Source organism: Monodon monoceros, unplaced genomic scaffold (assembly GCF_005190385.1).
Source record: "Monodon monoceros isolate NGI ecotype Baffin Bay Population unplaced genomic scaffold, NGI_Narwhal_1 Super_Scaffold_16, whole genome shotgun sequence".
In the NCBI taxonomy this organism is placed as follows: domain Eukaryota; kingdom Metazoa; phylum Chordata; class Mammalia; order Artiodactyla; family Monodontidae; genus Monodon; species Monodon monoceros.
In genome coordinates, this window is record NW_021703772.1 from 8,479,166 (window position 1) to 8,503,560 (window position 24,395).

The 24,395-nt window shown below is 45.9% G+C and overlaps 1 protein-coding gene across 11 annotated transcripts in view; it reads right to left on the reverse strand.

The window, feature by feature from the left end:
* Window positions 1-24,395, reverse strand: part of ARMC9 (armadillo repeat containing 9) — a 146,895-nt gene that overhangs the window by 20,502 nt on the left and 101,998 nt on the right. For all 11 annotated transcript variants that reach the window (XR_003793890.1, XM_029224973.1, XM_029224971.1 and 8 more), the window contains 3 exons: window positions 13,003-13,107; window positions 2,307-2,422; window positions 153-286 (listed from right to left, as the gene is read on the reverse strand). Coding sequence is in view for 10 of the 11 variants with exons in the window: in XM_029224973.1 (XP_029080806.1) it covers window positions 153-286; window positions 2,307-2,422; window positions 13,003-13,107 (355 nt within the window). In the remaining variant the exon portion in view is untranslated. The remainder of the gene's footprint in view (window positions 1-152; window positions 287-2,306; window positions 2,423-13,002; window positions 13,108-24,395) is intronic.

Here is a 24,395-nt window from a genome sequence, read left to right on the forward strand (position 1 = left end):
CCCCAGGCCCAGTGCTGCCCCCAGGCCCAGAGCTGCCCCCAGGCCCAGTGCTGCCCCCAGGCCCAGAGCTGCCCCCAGGCCCAGTGCTGCCCCCAGGCCCAGAGCTGCCCCCAGGCCCAAAGCTGCCCCCCACATGCTGCCAATATGCTTACATGAGGAGGAAGTGCAAGGCTCAGGACCAGGCATGACCCCCTTGCAGACTGGACGGTGGGCATTTGGCAGAGACGGGAGGCAGCTGTTTCTGGCATGTTTGGCCATCTGGGGAGAGATGGGATGGTCTTCCAGCCTGGAGGAAAAAAAGAAAAACAGCAATAAATACAGATGGGAGATATTTGACTGCTGACTACTGTGTAGCATCACAAAAATGCAGGAAGTGGAAGTACCTGAAAGCCTTTTGTTAAACTGATATTAGCACATATTGAATCTCTTTAGAAAGAGGAAGTGCCCTTACCTCACTCTTGTTAGCTCTTATAGATTTACAGTGAAACATGGCTATTATTTTTCTAACACACAATTGGATCTTTTGGCTTTGGGTGACACGGGAGCATGACATTTCAACCAAACAATTTAAAGTATCAATCTTCTGGGCTTTCTTCCAAGGATGAAGCAGATTAGCAAAGGGATGAATTCCATCAGAAAAGACGTGACATACGTCAGCCGTGACAACAAGAGTTAGGCCGGAACAGGACTGGGGAAGAGCTTGTTCTCTGGAACACTATCAATGGTGTGTGCAGTGCCTACCGCTGGCACCTGGGTCGATGGAGACTCATTCACCCAGCAGACATGCAGTGGGCACCTGCGAGAGACAGGGGGCCTGGGCAAAGCACATCACAGGGAGGTAAGTAGGATGTGGGGTGGCATCTCCCGTCAGCCTTCACAGCAGATCCCCAGGAAGGTTCTGCAGTGTGCACACAGCAGCACAGCACTCACTCCCCTTCAACGGGGAGATAGCAGCCACCTGCTCCAGCACGGCAGGCTTGTCCCCCCCTCTGTCTAGGGTTGCGCCCCATGAAACGGCTGTTCTTGAATGTCAGTTCCAGCAGCAAAGACAAGCAGACACCTAACTGCCGTGCGGGGCAGAAAAGCCTCTGTGTGTGTGTGCGTGTGTGTAAGAGAGAGGCAGACAGACAGACTCAGCCGGTCTTGAACTCTGAGCTGGGGTTTGTCAGGGGCCCGAAGACGGAACATTTCCCGGCAGAGGTAGCAAGCACCATGAACAGGCAGGGCAGGATATAGAGCAAAAGGCAAAAAAAAAAAAAAAAAAAAAGCATATATGTGCGCTGCTTTGTTACAGAGATTTAGCGCACTCACAACGCAGGCTGGAGGGCACACAGTGTCCTGGGGAACGTGGGGCTTCGAGGCTGAGGTTGGGGGGTGTCAATTAAGAAGGAACTGGTTGGCCAGCATTTGATTAGATTTGGTCCCTAAGGGAAACAGGAGTCACAGCAGTGACGTTTTGTTTGTTGCTGTATCCCCGGTGCCGAGTTGTTCATTACAGATTACTATAGAGCAAACCTGGAAATAAGCAAACCGCCCAGCTGTAGGGGATAACTAAGTAAAATATGTCATATTCATTTGAAATATCTTATGGCCACTGTTGTATGAATAAATGTAGGTTTCTCCCCTGCTCTCTATAATCCCCTTATTTGCACCTGTTTCTCTCCAGCGTTCTCTCCAGACAGGAGAAGAGGCCACCCAGACCACGGAAGAGGCTTCACCCTGACCAAGCTGGACTGCCTGGCCTGGGGCTCCCCAAGAGCCCCCAGGGGTCAGGTCCTCAGGTGCCCAGGGAGACCAGAGGCTCTGGATAACCAGACTAGTTTTGTTTATATAAACAGGGTAGGAGCAAGGCTATGAAGAATGAATAAGGCTTGGCAGCCAAAAATGCATATCGGTGCTTTATAGAGTCATGTAGAAATAAGCTGACGGCATCTTAAACTGTGACACTCCATCCCAACAAAGGGCCTGGTGCTACGGTGAGAGGCTGCAGAAAAGAACAGGAGTCCTTTCTGGGTAGACCCACTAGTCCTTTTGGTCCTTTCCTTCAGAATCACATTGGCCAACACCAGCCTTCTCCTGGATAAAGGCTGTAAGTGGCTTGGAGACCCTGAGGGACATGGGGGGAAGAGGGAGACTCAACCTCTTTCCTTTCAAAAAATCCCCAAAAGATAAATAATAAAGAGATAAATGCTTTCTGATATGAAATTTTATTTTGAATTTTAAAAATACGTACATCTTACACTTACAGTTGATCAAAACAAAGCTTAAGAAAGTAAATCCCCGCCTCCTTTAGTACCCAGACTTACACTGGGTACCCGGTCCTGTGGCCGCCGGGAGTGATGGGCCGGCACAGGGGCTCAGGGCCGCCCCACTGCACGCCGGCCGCCCCCTTTCGCCTCACCTTCCCCGTGTTGGTCATGATCTGGTGGAAGCAAAGAGGAAACAGAGCTGGAGAAATCATCTAGTTGAGAGCTGACCTAGACATTCTAACTCACTACATTTAATAATCTATAGTAATAAGAGGATTTGCAAATAAGTGAGGAAGGATCATGACACAGATCATTCAGCTAAACAGAAAATTTCGCGGAAAATCTGCTTAGGTTTTCATATTATACCATTTAGCAGTATAAATAAAAAAAACAAAATCAAACCACGGAAAAAGGAGAAGAAAACAACTGGATATAGTAACTTATCACATCCCTGGAGAGGACTGACTTTTGAAAGTAAGAAGGGAAAAAAGACAGACAGATTTGGTTTCATAAAAAAATCAACATTTCCACGTACACAGTAATTTAATGATAAACCAAATTAACAGGTAAACAACGAACTGGGAAGAAATATTTACAGCACGTATAATAGAGGAAAGCTTAAGATTTTCATTAGATAAAGAGTTCTTACAAATCAGTAAGTAAAACACTAAGTAGATGACTGGGAAAAGAATTCCAACAGCCAAGTCACAAAATAAAAAGTATCACCAGTAAAGAGAAGAAAAAATGATGATCGACTTTATAAGTAACTAGAAACTACAACTTTACAAAAAGTGTATCATTCTCCAATTATTAAGTGAGTGACAATTAAAGAAATGACCCCATCCACTTCTGACAATAGTTTAAAATGTCAGTGGCATGGAAATTTGAGACAGCTCTTTCGGAAAGTAATTTGGCATTTTATATGAAGAGTCATTAAAATGTTCATATCCTTGGGTGTTAAACCCTAGAGAGAGAATCCAAAATGTGGAAGATGTTAAATAAAGCTGTACGTTACAAAATCATTACACAGTGAAACTGGAACAATCTAACTGTCTAGTAATAGGGGAATAATTAAGTAAAATATGGCATATTCATTGGAAATATTACATGGCCATGTACAATGATAAAGACTAGGTTATGAAGAAAAATGTTTATTTAAAACATTGTTAGGTCAGGTTATAATATTGTACATAAATGATGCTTTTCATTATGCTAAGTACACAAAAAGACTGGAAGGAAATGAACACTAAAATGATTATAGTGGCTACATAGGACAGTGAACCAAGAATAATTTTTTTCCTCTCTATTTTCCGAGTTTTCTGTAATATGGTTATATTATGTTAATAATTAAGAAAAACTGTTTAAAAAAGAAATCACTGTAAAATTGGTGAAATGTGAATGAAGTCTGCGGACTGTACCAACATCAATCTCCTGGCCCAATACATGCTACAGCCACCACTGAGGACGCCAGGTGCAGGGTGCACGGGACCTCTCTGTACTACTTTTTCAACTTCCCGTGAATCTGGAATTATTTCCAAATAAGAAGTTAAAGAAAAATTTTTAATTGGAATTACGTCTTTGATTTCCTGATTTTACTTAAAAGTTATTTGGGTTTATCTAGTATTTGAGGTAGGAAGAAGAAAAAAAAGGCCCACTGCCTCTGGGAGAGCATCACTAGGCCTCACCTGTGCTGTGGGGGACAGCTACCAGCTGGAGGGGTTGGTCAGCGGGTGGGGGGAGAGGGAAGGGGGTGTGAAGGGGAGAAAGGCAGGTGAGAGGGGTGGGGAGGCCCCTACCCTCTTGGAGGAAATGGAACGTAATTAAGCTTCCCAAATAAGAACTAATATGCAGCTTCATCTCTCTTAATATCTCTTGCGAAATTTGCAAAAGAAGCCTATTTTAACTGCCGTCACTCAACACTGCTGTCTGCTTCTCCTCTGACTTCCCTTCTGTCCCGCTGTCCCCGTCTAGTACCTAGGGTCAAATTCACATGTCCGCCCCCATCACCAGAGCAGGTTCCTTCAGGCCAATATTCAACAGTACCTTAGGACCACCCGGGGCTTCTCTTTCCCCCTCCATTATGCCAGTCAGACACCCGGGTCCTTCCACAGAGGGCTAGGATAGGAAGGCTCAGGCTTAGGCGCTGGAGAGGGAGACAGCGAGTGTGTGGGCTGCCAGCCCCCCCAAGCCCCCTGCCTCCTCCCTGTTCCATTGTCTCTCCCAGCTCACCCCTCCCAACTCCTTCCTCGAGGAGAGAGAACACAGCACATATTTGAGAGTGTTTCAGCCTTTGGAAAACCCCGTCAGCAACACCATCTCCCTAAAACTTCACAGGCCTAAGAAACAATCTAAGGTGGGTGGTATTTGTCCTCTCCAGTGGATGAGGAAACTGGGTCAGGCCTGTGGGCAGAACCATACGGTGTGTCGTCAGAAGGCCTGAGGAAAGGTCTCTGGTGAACAGGGTTGGTGTGAGGGCCCAGAACGACTGTGTTAGGCGCTCGGTGTCTCAGAGCAGCTCTTTCCAGAGGGCTTGTTTCCTGTTCACCTCGCAAGCCACTGTGCATGTGGGGAGCCACGGAGGGGCCCACAAGGGCTCCAGGGCACTCTCTGGGAACCTCAGTTTGCAAAGGAGCCTTTTTGGGCTGGAAAGGTCTTAAAGTGTGTCTACCAACAATGTGCTATTTCCACAGAAATGCTTCAGGGGTTGTTGGGAGAGAAGAGAAAGGGTTCCTGACAACCACCCTACTCACCAAAGGAACTCAGCTTCCATCTGTGTTACGGATGGAGATGCTGTTTGAAAAAAGATTCTGATACTAAAAAAATACAGCATGTTTAACCACAATTAGAAAAAAATGCAGCCTGTGATTTAGCTGAACGTAATTTATTCTGTAGTAAAAGATGGTCAACATGTCAATTTAGGTAAAAAATTTCCCATTTGCTAGTTTTTGAGTATTGGTGAATCACTTAAATCAATTATGACATGCTATAGAGCAGTATGAATTTTTGTAAGAAAATACAGGCACACAATATGTCCATCTATACACATGGAAAACAACCTGGAAGCTGAAGGAGACACTGCTAGCTGGCCACCTAATACTCATTCCCTCTTTCTTGACCAACAGCCCTCTGATTTTGTGGGCCCAGAAATGCGTCTACTTAAAAACACCTTTCCAGACTCCCTTGCAGCTAGGGGCCACGTGGCCCAGTTCTGACCAGTAAGAAGTAAGTGGGGGGGGGGGGGGTTGGGAGGGAGACGCAAGAGGGAGGAGATATGGTGATATACGTATATGTATAGCTGATTCACTTTGTTATAAAGCAGAAACTAACACACCATTGTAAAGCAATTATACTCCAATAAAAAAAATAAAAAAAAAAAAAAGAAGTAAGTGGGGGACACCAGAAGTAGCTTTGGGAAAAGCACTGTAGAGGGGGTGGATTTGGCTGGCCTGCACGCTTGACTTCCTCCTGACTTTATCATGTTTTGTGCCAGGAGCTGCATCCATCGTCTTATGACCAAGAGGCAACAAGCATGTGAATGAAGGGCCAATGCACCAGGCAGAGCGCCCATGGAGCTAATGAAACCAAAGCTTCACAGCCCCGGAAAGAGCCCTGGCAATGTGCTCATATGGTTTTTGTAAAATTTGCAGAAGTAGCATGTTTCAGTTGCAGTCACTTAAAACTGCTGTTTCTTTCTACTCTCACTTCCCTTGCCATACTCCCCCTCATGGTGTTGGAATGGCCAAAGGCAATTTAGAACTTAGCCAAAAGGACGGTGAATCCGGATGACCTTTAATTTGAGTTTAGTGGGAAGTATGATTCCCAGTCACTTCTGTGCATAGCCAAACATCGCTAGCTGTCCTGGTGTGGAAGTGGCTTCTAGAATTCCACACACCATCAGAGAATTTATGAAGAGTCAGTGCACAGGAAAACTTGAAATGCCCCCAAATCTTCCAGTTTCTTTATGAAAGAAGTTTGAGGATGGTTTTCTCAAATTTAACAACAATCCTAAAAATTTACACAGCATTACCATAAAACTAAATGTGAAGCCAAAAGAAAATTTTCAAATCTATCAGTAATAAGAAACAAAGCTGGGGCTTCCCTGGTGGCGCAGTGGTTGAGAGTCTGCCTGCCGATGCAGGGGACACGGGTTCGTGCCCCGGTGCGGGAAGATCCCACATGCCGCGGAGCGGCTGGGCCCGTGAGCCATGGCCGCTGAGCCTGCACGTCCGGAGCCTGTGCTCCGCAACGGGAGAGGCCACAACAGTGAGAGGCCCGCGTACCGCCAAAAAAAAAGATAGAAACAAAGCTGATCAAATACATTACAGGAAGGACTAATTTTCTTTTCTTTCTCTGTAGAAAATATTACAAACTCGTTGCAACATATGTAGAGGCAATCAAAGAGTATAAAACAAAAAATGTACGGAAAGAAAACCATGAAGCACGTGGCGGGCAGCTAGTTAATAAAACATCATTTTCTGTTTGCGATACCGTCAGTTCGTTCTTTTTTTCCCTTTACCTACTTTTAAAAAAAAAAAATGGAACTATAGTTGATTTACCACGTTGTGTTAGTTTCAGGTGTACAGCAAAGTGATTCAGTTATACATATGTCTATTCTCTTTTAGATTCTTTTCCATTATAGGTTATTACAAGATACTGAGTAGAGTTCCCTGTGCTATACAGTAGGTCCTTATTGGTTATCAATCTGTCAGTTCTTAAAATTTGAATTTGACTGTGATTTATTTTTCTTAGTCTCATTCTAAGTATTCACTTTTATACCTAAACTTTGTATTCCATTGTTTTAAAGAAGGCCTGCAAAACCCTGTACACTGGAGGGCCCACAAAACCTGGATCTTCCCTTCTGACGGGCTGGGTGAAAGAAGGCAAGAGACGAGCCTGGGGTCTGATAAGGCTGGATTCCCTGCTACTTGCAGATGAGCTCAAAACCAACTGACAAAGGAAAGATGAGATACAGAGATAAATGAAAGGAAAATAGAGGGAACAGTGGTTATCTCTGGGTGGACAGAATTATTATGGTGGTTGTTTATGCTGTGCTTACTTTTGACTTTTCAGTAATAAGCATGTATTTCTTTTGCAATCAGAAAAAAGAATCCCAGAAACAAACTGAAAAAGAAAAGGATTTGGAATCTTTGGGGGTTGGGGATTCTTCCCCCTGCTTGTTTGGTTGTGTTTTCACACATAGGAATATGGACTTTTTAGTTAGTTCCAAGTGACTTTTCAATCATCAGAGTCAGGCAGAGCAGGAATAATTGGTTGCAAAGTGATTAGAAAAAAACCCCAAAGTGGAGACAAATTTGAAAAAAAAAAAAGGAAAAATTGGAAACTGAGGCCCTTCCTTCTCCGGTTTTGGTTTTCACTGCGAGTAAAACAGGGCCAGCTGCAGGCGCCCAAGCTTCTTCCCTGTCTCCGGCAGGCTGGCCCTGCCCCCTGGCCAGATGCACTCACTTCCCCTGCTGAGGCCCCGCTAACCTTGAGGTCTGCCCACGTGGCAATGTTTCCATGGCCCAGATGCTGGCTTTAGAACCACTGAGGGGTGTAATAAAGAGGCAGATTCCTGGGGCCAGGTCCACACGCTCAGGCTGTCCGGAGGTTGGGCCAGGACCCCTGCTTTAACCAGCCCTTTAGGAGATCTCCAAACCAACTTGGCAGAAAAGGAAGTGTGGAAAGGGAGTGATTAGCATTGACACCAGGCATTCCCCCTCCAAACTGAGTCTATGCTCAGAAATTGGACCATAGAGTAATTCTGAATATTTCACACAGTTGGAGACTCTAAACTTTCAAATACGGAACAGAATTCACTGGAAAATCAACGGTTCTCCCAGAAGGCAGCAGAGCTTAGTGGTAAAGAGCAAGCAGGCTCAGATAACACCTGAGAATGCTCCTCAACGCTCTCAGCCTTAGCTGCCTCATCTATGACACGCAATACGAGCAGAATTTACCCCATCCTTTGTTGGGAGGATTAAATAAATGGAATCAGATGTGTGAGGCAATCCGCACAGGACTTGGCCCAGGACGTGAGCCCAGCTAATTTAAGGCACGCCTATGACTGTTGTTAAAGGTAACTGAACAATAAGTTTAAACTTCAAAATAAAAACAAAACAACTGAGATCCTATGATAAATATCTACACTCCTTCACCCAGGGTACTGAAGATATTTAAAGCAGGGCACTCTTTTTAGGAAGAACTAAGTGATTATTCGGCATAACATGGATGATTCCGAAAGATTTAGAAATAACCAAGCAAGGAGAAGTTGGCAAGTCATCAGTCTTGATCTGCTGCTGATCACGGCCTGAAGAAGAAACACAAAAGGGTGCTGTTTTCACCAGAATTATGAGTGAACGGATACATGTGATGTGGCCACCACCACGCTCAGGCAAGCCCAGGAAAAGTGGCTTGTTCTGCCCAAGCTTTCCCTGAGTTCCCTGTGGTCGCCAACTTCTTCATGGCCTGGGCTCTGCAGTGCGCAGGCGCTATCTGCTTGAACTTGGGGGGGTGAGGACAGGCGGCGAGTGTGGCCTTGCAGGGCGCGGGGTGGCCATCAATGCCCAGCAAGCAGGGAGTCATGGGTCCAGGCATCCTGGGAAGGGCTCCCTTCCATCTCCTCGACACCCCGGCAGGCTGCCCTCACTGCACCTCCCCGCTCACGCCCTAACTAGTATTATAGTTTTTAAATCACTGGTGTGTACAATTACCACTCCTGGGATTATGGTAAGGAGGTCTGGGCTGGGACCTAGACTCTATTTTTTTATTTTTATTTTTTTTGTGGTACGTGGGCCTCTCACCGTTGCGGCCTCTCCCGTTGTGGAGCACGGGCTCCGGACGCGCAGGCTCAGCGGCCATGGCTCACAGGCCCAGCCGCTCCGCGGCATGTGGGATCTTCCCGGACCGGGGCACGAACCCGTGTCCCCTGCATCGGCAGGCGGACTCCCAACCACTGCGCCACCAGGGAAGCCCCTAGACTCTATTTTAACGCACCTTCGATGGCCAGCTCTGACATCACAGGATGATACCCGTCAACCCCCTGACCCCCCATCCCTCAACAGCAGCACACTTTTATCTGCTCTGTCATCTTCTGTAAACTTCTGGAAGATAACAGCTTGAGAAACTTTGCCAGCATTCTGTTGTGTGTTAGGCAAATGGCACAGGTTCAATGAAAAAGTTTTGAATACAAGTTTCTAAAAGTCAACAGCTTTCCACTGATCTTGAAAAATCTACAGTCTACCTAGTACACCAGGATGGGAGGCGTGAATTGTGATTTTTGGGGTGCACATTCCCTAGTGAAATGCAACGCCTTCTATCTCTGGCAGGTTCCCTCGTTTGACACAAGCAGTTAGCAGGTATGAGTGCACAACCCCCACGTGAACCACCAGAGCCAAAGGTGGGCAGGTGAGGCGAGCTCACAGCGCTGGCCGGCTGTCAATTTCAAGTCAAGGCTGGGTGGCTGAGAGCAGCTGAGGAATCTAACGAACAAAGACAGCAAAATGGGCCGTGTTCCCACAACCTCAGCGATTACTGCTCAACAGCAAGTTTCCTAATAAAACTTTAAAGCGTTTCCACATGAGATCCTATGGTGACCTGGTCTAGTGGGTCGAATGGTGGCCTCCAACAGATCTGTCCATGTACTAACCCCGGGAACCTGTGAACGTGGCCTGATTTGGATAAACAGTCTTTGCAGATGTAGTTACATTAGGGATCCTAACATGAAGAGATCATCCTAGATTATCCTAAATCCAGTGAAGAGTGTCATAAGAGACAAGAGAACACAAAGAGAAGAGGAGAGGAGGCAGAGTCTGGAGTTCCACAGCCACAAGCCAAGGAGGGTCTGGAGCCGCCAGAAGGTGCAAGACCAAGAAAGGTTCTCCCCTAGAGCCCTCAGAGGGAGTGTGGTTGTGCTGATAACTTGACTGTGGACTGCTGGCCTCCAGAATGGTGGGAGAATACATTTCTGTGGTTTTAAGCCATCCAGTTTATGGTCATTTGTTACTGCGGCCCTAGGAAACTAATAACCTTGGTCTTTACGTCCCTATAGTGAATTCTTTCTGTACTTCATTCTTACCACTCACATTGCCACCGACAAGTAACTGACACCAATGAGATAAACAAGCATGTGTAGAACTTTCCTAAATATTTCCTTCTGGTAAAAGAACAGTACCTATGCATTAAGAAGATTTAGAACTGCAGGCTATGGTAAAGTGACACCATTTCTGGATGCCATTAAGCTGGATTATTGGTTGATTTGAAAGCTCTGTCACTTTGTGCCTCACCAAACTGCAAGATTAAACTGGTAGTTCCAGCATGTTCGGTGTCTTGTTTTCGTTGTTGCTGTTAAAAATCTTCACCACATCAACATAAGATCTCACCCGCGGCATTTCACTGGGCAGAGGTGCTAAAAGCTATTTAGCGGAGGGGCTGTACTGCGGTTTCTGTCTGAACATCCTTGCTGACCCTCGCATGCTTGTGCAGTGGTGTCTGTGGGGAAGTCCCAGCATCTCAGGGCTGAGTTCTCGACAGCTTCGCCACCATCCTCCAGAGAAGCCCCACCAACTTGCCTTCTGTTTTCCTCACCACCTGCCCATGAAGCATGAGAATCTTGCTTTTAAAAATGCACGTCCAGGGCTTCGCTGGTGGCGCAGTGGTTAAGAATCCGCCTGCCAGTGCAGGGGACACGGGTTCGAGCCCTGGTCCAGGAAGATCCCACACGCCACAGAGCAACTAAGCCCGTGTGCCACAACTACTGAGCCTGCGCTCTAGAGCCCGTGAGCCACAACTACTGAGCCCGTGTGCCACGACTACTGAAGCCCGCACGCCTAGAGCCCATGCTCCGCAACAAGAGAAGCCACCATGGTGAGAAGCCCGCGCACCACAACGAAGAGTCGCACCCGCTCGCCACAACTAGAGAAAGCCCTCGCACAGCAACGAAGACCCAACACAGACAACAATAAATAAAATAAAAAATAAATGAATTGAAAAAAATAATGCACGTCCTGTCAAATGGAGCTCAGGCCTTCCCTGACAAAGCCAGTGTTCTTCCAAAGGGAAGCAAAGGCCTAGTCAGGGCTCAAGACTTCCGTCAGCAGTTTGGAACCCGGATGGCCTCACTTCTGTCCCTTCTCAAGCACCTACCTCCCCACTTGACTTAACGTAATGGAGCCTCCGCAGTCAGTTAGGTTCCTTTGATCCCTGAGCTGTTTCTAGGGACAGTGGCGGGCTATAGGCACTTGTCCATGACTGGGGGCCGGTGGTCACCCAGCCTCCTAAATCACCCCCTTTCTTTAACTCTTGCCCCATGTGGTCTATTCTCCACAAAGCAGCCAGAGTGAAAATAGAAGTTAATATAGTAAAACGTAAGTCAAACTGAGCACTACCCTGCTCTGCGCCCTCCAACAGCTTCCCAGCTCGTGCAGAGTAAACTCCAAAACCCTCGCCGACAATGTCCCCATGCTTGGGCCCTTGGCTGTCCTCCAACTTCAAGTTCTGCCAGCATATACTGACTCCAGCCTGGGGCCCCTGGAAACTCCTTGAACAATGAGGAAGACCAGGCCCAGGTGACCAGGGAGACCAGTGCCCAGGGTGAGGTGATGAGGGCCTGGACGGGGCAGCAATGGGAATGGACAGGTGCTTTCTGCTTCCACCTGCCCCTGGAAAGGCTCACGCCACCTGCACCCACCACCTTTTTCCTTCCCAAGTCACTGTCCTCGCTTCGATTGTTCAGCATCCCAGCTCCAACACTGACCTGCCCAATCTGAGGAGATTTCAGGGTCCACGTAGCCGACCCAGTCAACCACCAGCTTCAAAATTCCAGGAGCTCCTTTTAATACCAACGGCCTTCACTCCTACGTGCTAGCCATCTGTCACGGGGCTTCGGTCTGAACTGGCCTCATCCTGTACCATTGCTGCTCCCTTCAGACACCTTACCCTGCGGCATCCCACCTGCTCACCCATGTGTCCTCTGATCAAGGCTCCACGAGACACCTGGGTCCTCGACGCCGCCGTCCTCTCCCAGCCAGTAGCCAGCTCCCCTGACTCACACCCTTCCCTACCTAGCTGGTGGGTGGTAGCAGGGCGTTCCCGGAGCATCGGGGTCGTCGGGGAGTTCAGATTATGGCCCCTCACAGACGTGTGACTCCACAGGCCTCTTGGTGCTTTGACTGACCACTCAGCCCACCCGGAAACACCCCTGCCTCCTGGTTTCCGTGGCACTGCTTTCTCCTGGTTCTCCTCAAGCCTCCCTGGCTGTTCACTTTCTGTCCTTCTCAGGGGCCCGTCTTCCTTCTCCTGCGCCTGACTTGCTGGCTCGGCCCCGCCCTCCCTCCCTCTCCACCCTCTGCCTCCCTCAGCGGGGGACCTCACCTGCTCGGATGGCTTCGGCCATCACCTGTGTGCTGACGACTGACAAAGCTGCAGCAGTCTTCCCTTCTCACGGATGAGGCACGAGAAAACAAAGACGCTGGACGGGCAGACGATTGCTACTAAGGACGGGCTTACCCTCGGATGTTACGAAGGCTCTGGAGTGTGCCTTTTAGTTATACTCTAACCGCCTTCTGTCCAGCAGCGGGTCTGTTTAGGATAGTAACTAGGGCCGCTGGAAGCAAGCTGGCTGACACATATCTTCTAATAAACATAGTATCATAACAGACCAAACCAAACCCTTATGTGTTACTGCAAATGCTAAGTCCATCAATGGTCCATCTCTCCTTTCTATTTCGGGGTCCCGCCCCCGTCACACGGTACTTACTCCCAAGTACTCCGTGGTCAGAAGCTTCTCGCCTGAGAGCTCTCCAAGCTGGGGCTGGATCAGTTCATCTTTGTCCAGATCGGCTTCCATAGTGTCATGGTCCTCCTGTTTCAAAGGAGGAGACACGGGGTGAGTGCTCTGGACCCCTCCCTCGCTGCAAGTTCCCAGAGGGCGCCTCCCCAAGTGGGCGCCTCATGAAATGGGAAGACCTTAGCCCAACAGCAGCGGCTCATGGGTTTGCATTTCAAAGGTTCTCCAGGGCCGTCTGCCCTCCGCTCACAACCTCCGCGAAGATGAAAGGGAAAATGCCAACCTACGTCTTTAGGAAGCTGGGCGCCTAATGAACACTTCCACGGCCACAGGTGGGAAGAGGTTCACCCAAGATGCTGTTGAATGGTCTCTCCTAGTTACAGTTCTCAGGATGTTTTTCTCTGTGAGGTCAAGGTGCCATGTAAACAGCCAAATCAGCCAGTCTACAAATAACTACTAAGCACCTCCACATGCGCAGGCCTTACAGAGGATACAAAACTGTATATTATAGGCTTGCTCTTCTTCCGCAGTTTACGGTCAATAAGAAGACTCAGCAAAAAGAGAAAAACTGTTTTGCTTCTGGGAAGATGGAGTGGACATATTTTTCCCTGTTCCTCCCACTAAGTACAACCAAAAACACTGGACATTACGTACAAAATAAATATGAGACCCTGAGAGGTGGAGAGGAGGGGGCAGACTGGCTGGGTATCCTGAAACACAAGGAATAAAAGGTGGTGAGTCCCCTGGGTTTACTTTTTGCCTTAGAGATTCCCCACTTGGCGCTGAAGAAGCCAGCAACCCGGAAACGAGCATGGTGAAGACAAAAAAAAGTCCCCCAAAGCCTACTCCGTCTAGCCAAAGAACCAGGAAACGGGGAGCCCAGCACGATGGAACTTTTAGACACTAACCAAACACCGGAGCAAACACTGTCATCCCACCCACAACCACACCAGCAAGGGCGTCAGGGCGCTGAGACTTCTGCCCTTACCAGGCTGTAACGAGGCACCCCAGTAACCCCCACCGGGGTGATATCAGAGAGGGACAAGTAGGGAGGGGGAGTTTTGTCCTTGCTGGGTGGTAATGAAGCTCCCCTACCCGGAGGGGAGAGTAGAGACCAGGTGGAGAGGCTGGACTTCCACCCCGACTCTGCAGTAATGAGATGTCCCTGCCCCGCAACCAGGGACGGTGTCAGAGGAGGCCTGGTGGAGACTCAAGACGTTCACCACTGCCACGTTTCACCATGTTCCTGTGGTGTCGGGGAGGCCACGTGGGGGGCAGTAACAAGGCATTCCTACCACCTCTTCCAGTCAGGGAGGTGTTAGTGGCGGCCCAGCAGGGATGGAGAACTCTCACCCCTGTCCTGCAGTAACAAGGAGTCTCCTCCCCCGCTCCCCGGGGTGTCAACAGAGGCCAACTGCAGAACCTGGACTTCTACCCACACCTAACAGTAATGAGGAGAAGCCCCCGCTCCTCTGCCACAGCAGGGTCAGAAGAAGCCAGGTAAAAGAGAAGGTTTAAAATAAGACAAAAGTTTCATAACATAGTATCCAAAATATCTGGGTTTAAATAAAAAATCATTCATCATACCAGGCACGAGCGTGCTCTCAAACTGAATTAAGAGACAATCAAGAGATGCCAACATCAAGATACAGAGATGCTAGAATTGTCTGAAAAAATTTTAAAGCGACCATCATAAAATGGCTTCAGTGAGCAATCACAAACATTCTTGAAACAAATGAAAAAAACAGGAAGTCTCAAGAACATAGAAAAGTAAACATAAAGCAAACAAAAGGAAGGCAATAATAAAGAGAAGAGCAGATATCGATGAAAAGGAAAACAACAGAGAAAACTGGTAAAACTAAAAGCTGATTCTTTGAAAAGATTAATGAAATTGTCAAACCTGTAGCAAGACTGGCAAAGAAAAAGAAGACACAAATTACTGATATCAGGAATGAAACAGGAGATATCACTACAGACCTGCAGACATCAAAAGGATAATAGGCCCATACCAAGTTAATCATCACGCTTTCGCCACCTATATACTTCTAAATTTCTTTTCTACTTGCCACTGTCTTCTCTTAGGCCCTTGTCACTTTTTGTTCTTTTTCACTGTTTGAAAAGATATATTAGTTCAATTTTTTTGTAACAAATAATGCACAATTAAATTGTGCATATAATGCATGAGAGCTAACTTGGTGGGACTTCCACTGGCCAAATGGGGACAATGTGAGCATGAAAATAAATGTGGATATTAATGGATTATCAGGTAGAAATCCACAGAGGTAGAGTTCACACTTATATAAATAAAATATTTTTAAAAAATGAAAAAAAAAAAAGGATAATAGGGATTACTATGAGCAACCGTACATAAATTTGACAACTTAGATAAAAAACACAAAGCCTCTCAGATGACTTGAATAATCCTATAATTATCAAGAAAATTGAATTCCTAATTTAAAAATTCCCCCAAAGACTTCTCCAGGCCCACATGGTTTCACTGGAGAATTCTACCAAACTTTTTAAAAAGTTAACACCAATTCTACACAATGTTCTCCAAAAACGGAAGAGGAAGAAATAATTCCTAACTCATTTTATGAAGCTGGTATTACCCTGGTACCGAAACCAGACAATGATAGTACTTTTATAAAAAGAGTACAGACAAATGTCCATCATAAATAAAGACGCAAAAGTCCTTAACAACCAAGTTAAAGGAAAATGAAAAAAAATCCTTAACAAAATATAGGCAAATAGAATAGACCAATAGATCAATATGCTAAAAAAAATTATATACAATGACCAAGTGGGGTTTGTTCTAGTGATGCAAGTCTGGTTCAGTATTTAAAATTTAATCATTGTAATCCACAAGATTAGCAGGCTTACGAAGAAAAGAAAATTACATGATTATATTAATGGATGAAGAAAAAGCATGGCAAAATTCAATATCCATTCATGACCAAAAACTCAGAAGAATAGGAATGGGGGGTACTTGATAAAGAACATCTATAGAAAACCTGTATTTAACATTATACTTAATGGTGAAAGACTGGGTGCCTTCCCCCTAAGACTGGGAACAAGGGAAGGATTTCTACTCTCACCATTCTTAGTGTTATAAGTTCTAGACAGAGCAAGAAGGCAAAAAAGGAAATAGGAAGCGTACAGATCAGAAAGGAAGAAATAGAATTGTCTTTATTTGCAGATGACATGATTGTCTATGTAGAAAATCCTAAGGAATTGACCTCCCCAAACTCAAAGAACTAATAAGTGAGTTCAGCAAGGTCACAGGGTATAAGATAAACATACAGAAATCAATTTCTACATACTAGTCTTAAATTAAGACTCTGATTAAAAATACAATATAATTTACAATTGCTTATACACACACACACACAAATAAAATAAGAAATACTTAGGTGTAAATCTAACAAAACATGTATAGGACTTGTATGCTGAGAACTACAAAACACTAAAGAAAGAAATCAAAGGAGGTCTAAATAAATGGAAAGACATTAACTTGTTCATGAATTAGAAACTCAACATAGTTAAAATGTCAATTCTCCCCAAGTTGATATACAAGTTTAATGTAATTTCTATAAAAATCCCAGCAAGCTTTTTCTGTAGATGGGTACAAGACTACTCTAAAATTTATACAGAAGGGGCAAAGGAACTAGAATAGCTAAGACAATTTTGAAAAAGAAGAATAAAGTGGGAGGAATCAGTCAGTCCACCTGATTTCAGGACTTATTATTGTAGGCAAAGACTGTCGTCTGCCATTTCAGCAAACAAAGGATGCTGTGGCCATAAAGTCATCAGCCACTGCAGCCACCCCTGCTGGTGCACCCTGAGGGGAACTCAGGATGGAAAAAAACAAGGTACTGGCCCTAGATAGTTAAGATGAATATCAAAACGGTAATTTCAATGAGCCCAGGCTCTTGCATCTTCCCATACACTGAAAAGCACTAAAATCGTTAACTTGAGATGTCCGTTTTTTGTGTGTGTGTGTGATTAGTAGTAATCTTTTGATGTTCAACTACATTCTCCTCCCCAGCAAAAGCTCCTATTACATCCAGTGCCTCCCTTACCTCTTTGGAACAGTCCCTCAGAGCTGTCTGAGAGGCTGTCTCCCAGGCTACAGTCCTCAGTAAAGCCCCTGAATAAAACATAACTCTCAACTTTTAGGTTGTGCACTTTTTTCCCAGTTGACATTATATAGCTACCAGAATCAAGACTATGTGGTATTGGCAGAGGGAGAGAGATATAGATCAACTGGACAAAACAGAGAACCTCCAACAGACCTACACAAATACGCCCAACTGATTTTCGACAAAGGTGCAAAAAGTATTTCAACAGAGGAAGGACAGTCTTTTCAACAAGTGGTGCTGCCCCAAGATTCAATAATGAAAATTTTGAATTATTGACTAGATTGCTGCAAACTGGAACAGATCTCTTGGTGTGAAAAAGTAAATTATCACCGGGGAAACTTTTAAAATCTAAAATTATAAAATATCTTAATACTAGAGAAGGTAAAATATTCTATACGGGAGATAGTAGAGCACATAGGCTAGAAACATGGGCTCTGATGGTCATCTGCCATTGGGCTTTGTACGGTTTATTCCATCTACCTTTCAGTTTCCTTATCTGTAAAATCATGGTAATAATAGAATCTAACTCATAGGACACTTCTGAAAACTGTACATTAGAAAAGTGCCAGATACACTGTAAATGACTAATAAATGCCAACCATTGTTATTAAAAACAAACAAACAAACAAACAAAAACAAGTGGTGCTGGAGCAACTGGACATGCATGGGAAAAAAAAAAAAGAACCTTACTTTAATTCTCACACCTTATATAAAAATTAACTCAGAATGGACCATGGACTTAAATGTAAAGCTATCAAATTGTTAGAATAGGAGAAAATCTCCAGGACCCATGGCAAGGCAAAGCGTTCTTATACTTGATACCAGGAGTACAGTCCATAAAAAGGAAAATTTGATAAATCAGATTTTTATTGAAAATTTAAAAATTTTGCTGTGTAAAAGACCCTGTTAAGAGGACAAAAAGAAAAGCTATAGACTGGCAGAAAACATTTGGAAACCACATACCTGACAAAGGACTAGTATCTAAATATATAAAATATAGAAAGAATACTCAAAACTCAACAGTAAAACCCCCAAACAATCCAGTTAGAAAATGGGCAAAAATATGAAGAGACATTTCACTAAAGAGGACACGTGGATGACAAATAAGCACATTAAAATGTTCAACATCACTACCCATTAGGAAAATGCAAATTAAAACCACAGTGAGTCACTCCACACCTATCAGAATGGCTAAGCTAAAAACAGTAATAACATCAAATGCTGGTGAGGATGCAGAGAAAGTAGATCACACATACGTTGCTGGTGGGAACACAGAACTGGAGCAGCCACTCCGGCAAACAGCCTGGCAGTTTCTCAAAAAGCTAAACATGGAGCTACATGTGACCCAACAATTATGCTCTTAGGCATTTATCCCAGAGAAGTGGAAACTTATTGTCACACAAAAATCTGTACATGAATGTTCATAGCAGCTTTATTTGTAATAACCAAAAACTGGGAACAACAGATGTCCTTCCACAGGAGAATGTTAAACAAACTGTGGTCCAGCCACACCACGAACTATTTTTTTTTAAATTTATTTATTTTATTTATTTATTTTTAGCTGCGTTGGGTCTTTGTTGCTGCGCTCAGGCTTTCTTTAGTTGCGGCGAGCGGGGGCTACTCTTCCCTGCGGTGCGTGGGCTTCTCGTTGCGGTGGCTCCTCTTGTTGAGGAACACGGGCTCTAGGTGCTCGGGCTTCAGTAGTTGTGGCACGCGGGCTCAGCAGTTGTGGCTCGCGGGCTCTGAGCGCAGGCTCAGTAGTTGTGGCGCACGGGCTTAGTTGCCCCGCGGCATGTGGGATCTTCCCAGACTAGGGCTCGAACCCATGTCCCCTGCACTGGCAGGCGGATTCTTAACCACTGCGCCACCAGGGAAGCCCCACACCATGAACTATGGACACACAGGGGCCTGGATGAATCTCCAGTGAAATACGCTGTGTGAAAAAAGCCAATCCTCGGTGGTTACGTACTATATCATTCCACTTATACAACGTTCTTGAAACGCTAAAACTATGGAAATGGAGAACAGATTAGTGGTTGCCAGATTTTAAGGAGGAAATGGGAGTTGTGGCTGTAAACGGACCCTGTGGTAATGGAAATCTTCTGGCTCTTGAATGCATCAGTGTTAATACCCTGGTTGTTGTTATGCTGTAGCTTTGCAAGATGCTACCAGTGGATGGAATTGGGTAAAGGGTACACAAGATTTTTCTCTATCATTATGTCAATCTATAATTATCTCAAAATAAAAAGTTTTCAAATACACAAAAAGAGAGGAGTTACAAACAAGATGATAGCATATATGAGCTGTCTCGGGTCTGTGTCTAATCAAACTCCAGCTGAACGACGTACATGGTACCGGGGAAGCTGCGGTCCTCTTTCCCGCTCCCTGCTAGGGCTTCGGAGATTACACTGTCCTTTGCAGGTTAAATTATAAAGATCAATACAAAACAGACCAGGCCGTCACCTGACTGAGGTAGAAACTAAGGAAAGAATGTGTCCGTGCGAAGGGAGCTGGACTGCTGTGAAGTGAGATGGCAGGAAGGAGGGGCCCTGGAGGAGATGCCCGTCCAGTGCCCGTCCAGTCTCAGGGCGGAGGGGGTGCCCCAGGGCTGCACGCCTGGGTGACAAGGGTCCCTGAGGTTATCTAACCAATCCTTCTCCTGATTCCTCACCCACTCAACCACATGTGACTTGCTTCCTCTAAACTTGCCAACAGGAAGAGAAAGCAAACGTCAAGTACCTGTCCTTGTTTTCAAACAAACTTCCAGCCATTTTGGGTGCCCCAGTCTTTTGTGAATTTGGTTTATCGGAGTCAGTTTCCAAGGGATGCGAAGGCCCAAATTCCCGTGAGGACTGCCTCTGGGTAGGGCTGTTCCAGGGCGCAGCCCTGTCTCCCGGGCTTTCTTCACCACCCAGTCAGTGCCATCTGCCACCACTAGACGCTGTCACCCCAGGATGGGCTTTCTTAGGGAAAGGGGATTCGACTTATTCTAGGTGGCCCCCGAAGCAGACCAGAACCAGCAGACTGAGAGGCATGTTCCAGTCCAACCCATAGCTTTTCCTAACCCTCCGTGCTGTCGTACCCGCGGCAGGGGCTGCTGCGGAGACGCTGCTCCCTCCAGCTTACATTTGAGCACTTCATTGATGCTCTGTGACCACAGAACCATGGAGGAATCCACCTTACATTTCCACAGCACTTCACCTTAATTCTCACAGTGACTCCGTGTGGGTCCCTTTGATTACACCTACTTTGTCTGATGTGGAATCTGAGCTGGAGAGAAGTGACAGGTCCACAGTGAGAGCCTGGCCTGGAGGCAGGAGTCTGGACTTTAACCTTGGGCCAGTCCCCTTCTGCCCAGATCTTTCTGACTCAGCCACCTGGGGCCCCTCAGAGAAGCCGGTCTCTGAGGAGGCACAGGCTGGACTGACCGGGTCCTCTGAGGCCCGAGGGTCCTCAGTGCCCGGTGGAGATTGAGCTCAATGGGGCAGAGAGAGGGGAGAGGAGGGCCGCGGCACCGTTCTGGACCCCCGTGTCTTGTCCTCTCTCTTCCTGTCGCATCTAATCACCGACGGAGAATCCGCTCTTGTCCTACCTGGAACACCAGGTTCATGGTCGTCCAGCCTCTAGTCCTGACTCATTCTCCATGCAAGGGCTGCTGCCTTCTCTTGCTGCTTCACCTGAGTTGGCAGCTCTGTCAAGTGCATGTGAACACGCCATCCTGAAATTTCACTCGGGGTTCCTTAAAGGTAATGCTATATGAGGCCCTACCTGAGGTCAGGTCTGGGACAGCCAGGTAAGATTTATGCTGCTGCCTTGGCTTAGAGTTTAGCTTACTACAATACCAGCATCTTAGTGATCAAATAGTGTGTACATTATATGATTATTTTAGGAAAATGACTGCTCTTTGTGGACAAAAGCATTGGGCTGTGTGGTCAGCGTGAGTGGCCAAGCGCTCTGGGCAGTGGGGTAGTATTTCATCTCTTTCCTAGGGAACCAGGCTTTGGAGGCACCAGCTGGAAATGGGCATGTGGATCACAGTTTCACAGAGGTATTGGTCATACACCACTTCCCTGCCAGGATGAGATATGAAACCTTAAGAAACAAAACAAATGCCCACATTCCATTTCAATGAAAAATAAAAGGTCAATGGCTAACCTTAGTCAACGCTCACAAAAGTACTTCTTTACTCTCGACAACGAGTACATATGTAAGGCATTCACCTGCAAATATACAAACCAGCGAACATATTCTCCATCATAAGTTAAAGCTTGATTTATTAACTCGTTCAAAAATAAGTTAGTAAGAGATTCACTGAAATATTATTCAAATTTTTAAAAATTTAAAGCAAGTTGAAGCTGTTTTTTATTAAAAATACTTCATAGCTAAATTCATTGGTAATTGATAACCTTCATAAAACACAGGCCAGTTTCTACATTTGGTCCCTAATATATACGACCCTGTAATAAAAGTCGACTTAAGTCACAGTGTCATATGCAAGTGTAGGGCCAGAGGAAGAACCAGGGCATCTCAGCCGATCTGCTTGCCACCTGGAGAATTTGCTTCCTCTGCCACGGTTTCTCTACTGCCAACACGCAGGCAAATACTCTTGGTGCTTTCAAGAATATTACGTTGATGTAAGATGCATAAATGTAAGCAAATGGATGTGAAAATCATTATTAAATTGATAGTTCCTGGTTAAGAAAGTTTGTAATGAGGCTCTGATTAGACGTGATTCTTGTCAATGCCTGAGTTTCTCCATCTGGCGAATGAGATCATTTAAAATCCTGTCCCTTTTAAAATCATGCCTTACTGATTAAGGAAATCTCTTAAGTTCTCTGATTTTGAAAAGCCATATACTGTATAGACACAAACAAGTCACTGTCATAGTTTTTCTAAGAAACACTGATATCAGCAAAAAGGAAACGGAGGCATCGTTAGGACCCCTGAAATGTAAAGAGCAGAAGGAAAATGGGCTGTACTCGATGAGCTGGAAAGTGCAACTTAGCAAAGAGAAGCAAGAGCTTAATTCAATACTATTCAATCTGTTTCCAGCAACTCTTGGGAAACTAGACGCAGGGGGAGCTTCGGGAAGGCAGAGGAAACCACTAGGTGTGGTGGGAAACGAAAGGAGAGAGGCTGTAAAACTGATGCCTACTGATAGCAGGGCACTGGGTCCACTTCTTCAGTTGGGGCCAAGTGGGTGGAAACGACCGAGGATGTGTCAGAACTTTTTGAAATGGGCAAACCTAGGAGACATTCAGTGATAAGTTTACAGCTTCAGCCTTCTCTCTGGGAGAGAGGAGACTACTTCCACTAGTTTCCCCCAATTTAAGTGGGAAGAATTTCCCTTGCCTCACTTAAGTGTGTGTGAGCAGCTGAATGCGGCAGCACCCGGGTGCAGAACACACCGTGTAAAAACAGCACCAGCCACATTGCCAGCTTTTCCGAGCTGCCTGGGAATTCCAAATGAAACATACTTTGCAATCTACTCTGTGAAGTAAGCAGGTGATGGATAAGGAAATGCTTCAAGAATAAATGTCTCATTAGGGTGGGTTTTAAATACCATTGCTGGGAGGAATTTTACTAAAATTACTGGTCTTTATGTACTTCGGCAGAATGCATCAGATTACTGAAGGGAGAGCCCAGGGATAACTGATTACTTCGAGAAATTAAGAATGCCTCATAAAAAAGGCACTTGAGCTGAGATGAATTTAGATGTTCTAATACGAAGCTTCCCCATAGCGGCTCGGTGACCTTATGACACTACAAGATCCTTAACTGGAGGGCTTAGACACATAATACCCCAGACAGACCAGGTTCTAAGCAACTGGCCTGAAAACAAAACTCAGGCTGACCGCTAAATGCATTTGAAAACTCAGATTCTTACAGATACAATGCAGAGAGCAGAATGTATTCAAGTGGTTTTACATATGACAAGTGAAAGTATCGAGTGTGTTTTCCACTTGAAATAATTATAAGACTTCTACCAGCAGTTTAAATTTGAGACACCTTCTCAGAACACTCAATTGGAAATCTCACTCTTTGTAAAAATAAGGAAAAAACACTCCACATGGGAGAGAAAGGGTGGACCAAGGTGACCAGGCAGGCAGTGTAATCAACATATTTCCCCTAGCGGAATGGACCTTTTCCATTTTTGCAGATTTCTTTGAGTGTGTGCCAGGACTGCGGATGGAAGCAGGTTCTGAATCCTGGAGGACTTGTCGCGATGCTGCGTTGCTCTAGACAGCAACTTCCCTACCCACAAAATGACATTCCTGCGGGTAATGACAGCTGGCTTAACAACCAGCTCAGTTCATTAACTAACCAGACAAACCCCAACACCCTTCACTTCCCTGATTCCTCTAAGCCATTGCTTTCGCTGCTCAGTATGCTCACTTCAACTTCACCTGAAGTCTAAGTGAAAATAGCAAGACACATGGAGACGACGGCAGTGTTGCTCTGAGAGAAGCCGAGCGTATTAAAATATGGAACACACAGAATCAGAGGAGACTTGGAGGCTGAACAGGACTGGAAGTGAAAGACAGTAGAAAGCTTTGGTGGGACAGAGGGAGGAAGACGACATCAGAGCAGTGTCCAGACACTGTGCGGGACGCAGACAGGACGACTCGTGTAACCCGCGCTGTGGTTCCTTCTGAATAAGAGTCACTGAGCGTGCTCAAGAGATGGGAGGGGCGGGCAGTGCGGCACTCCGGGGAAACAAAAGACCCCAAGGCTGGGTGGGGCCCCCCCCCCAGCCCGGAGTGAGGGGGGCGGCTAGCTGACAAGCCAGAAACCACCACCCCAGACCCGGAAATGCCCCTGACACAATGAGGGTATATGCTTACACATCAGCAAGAATGTCATAAGGAAAAATTATTATTCAATAAATCACGTAAGTTCTGAAATAATGTTTAGATGAACTTCAAAGTCCTCAAAGAATCTAGATGAAGGAGATTTGAAAAGTAAGGATTTGTCAGTGTTTCTCAGGCCCCCTGCGGCGGGGAAAATGCTTTTGCGGGGATCGATTAGGAATCTGAATTAGTTTTTTTAGGAAAAACCTCACAAGCACGCTGTTACCGGAAGTTTGTGCTGGGAACGACCTCCCTCCCCTCCTTTTACCCACTGAGGGCGTCCAATGGCCCCCTTCCCCCGCTCTCCACCCCCAGCTCCATCCTGGCCACCCACCAACCTTGGCTCCAGCTCTGGCCGGGTACCACACGAGGA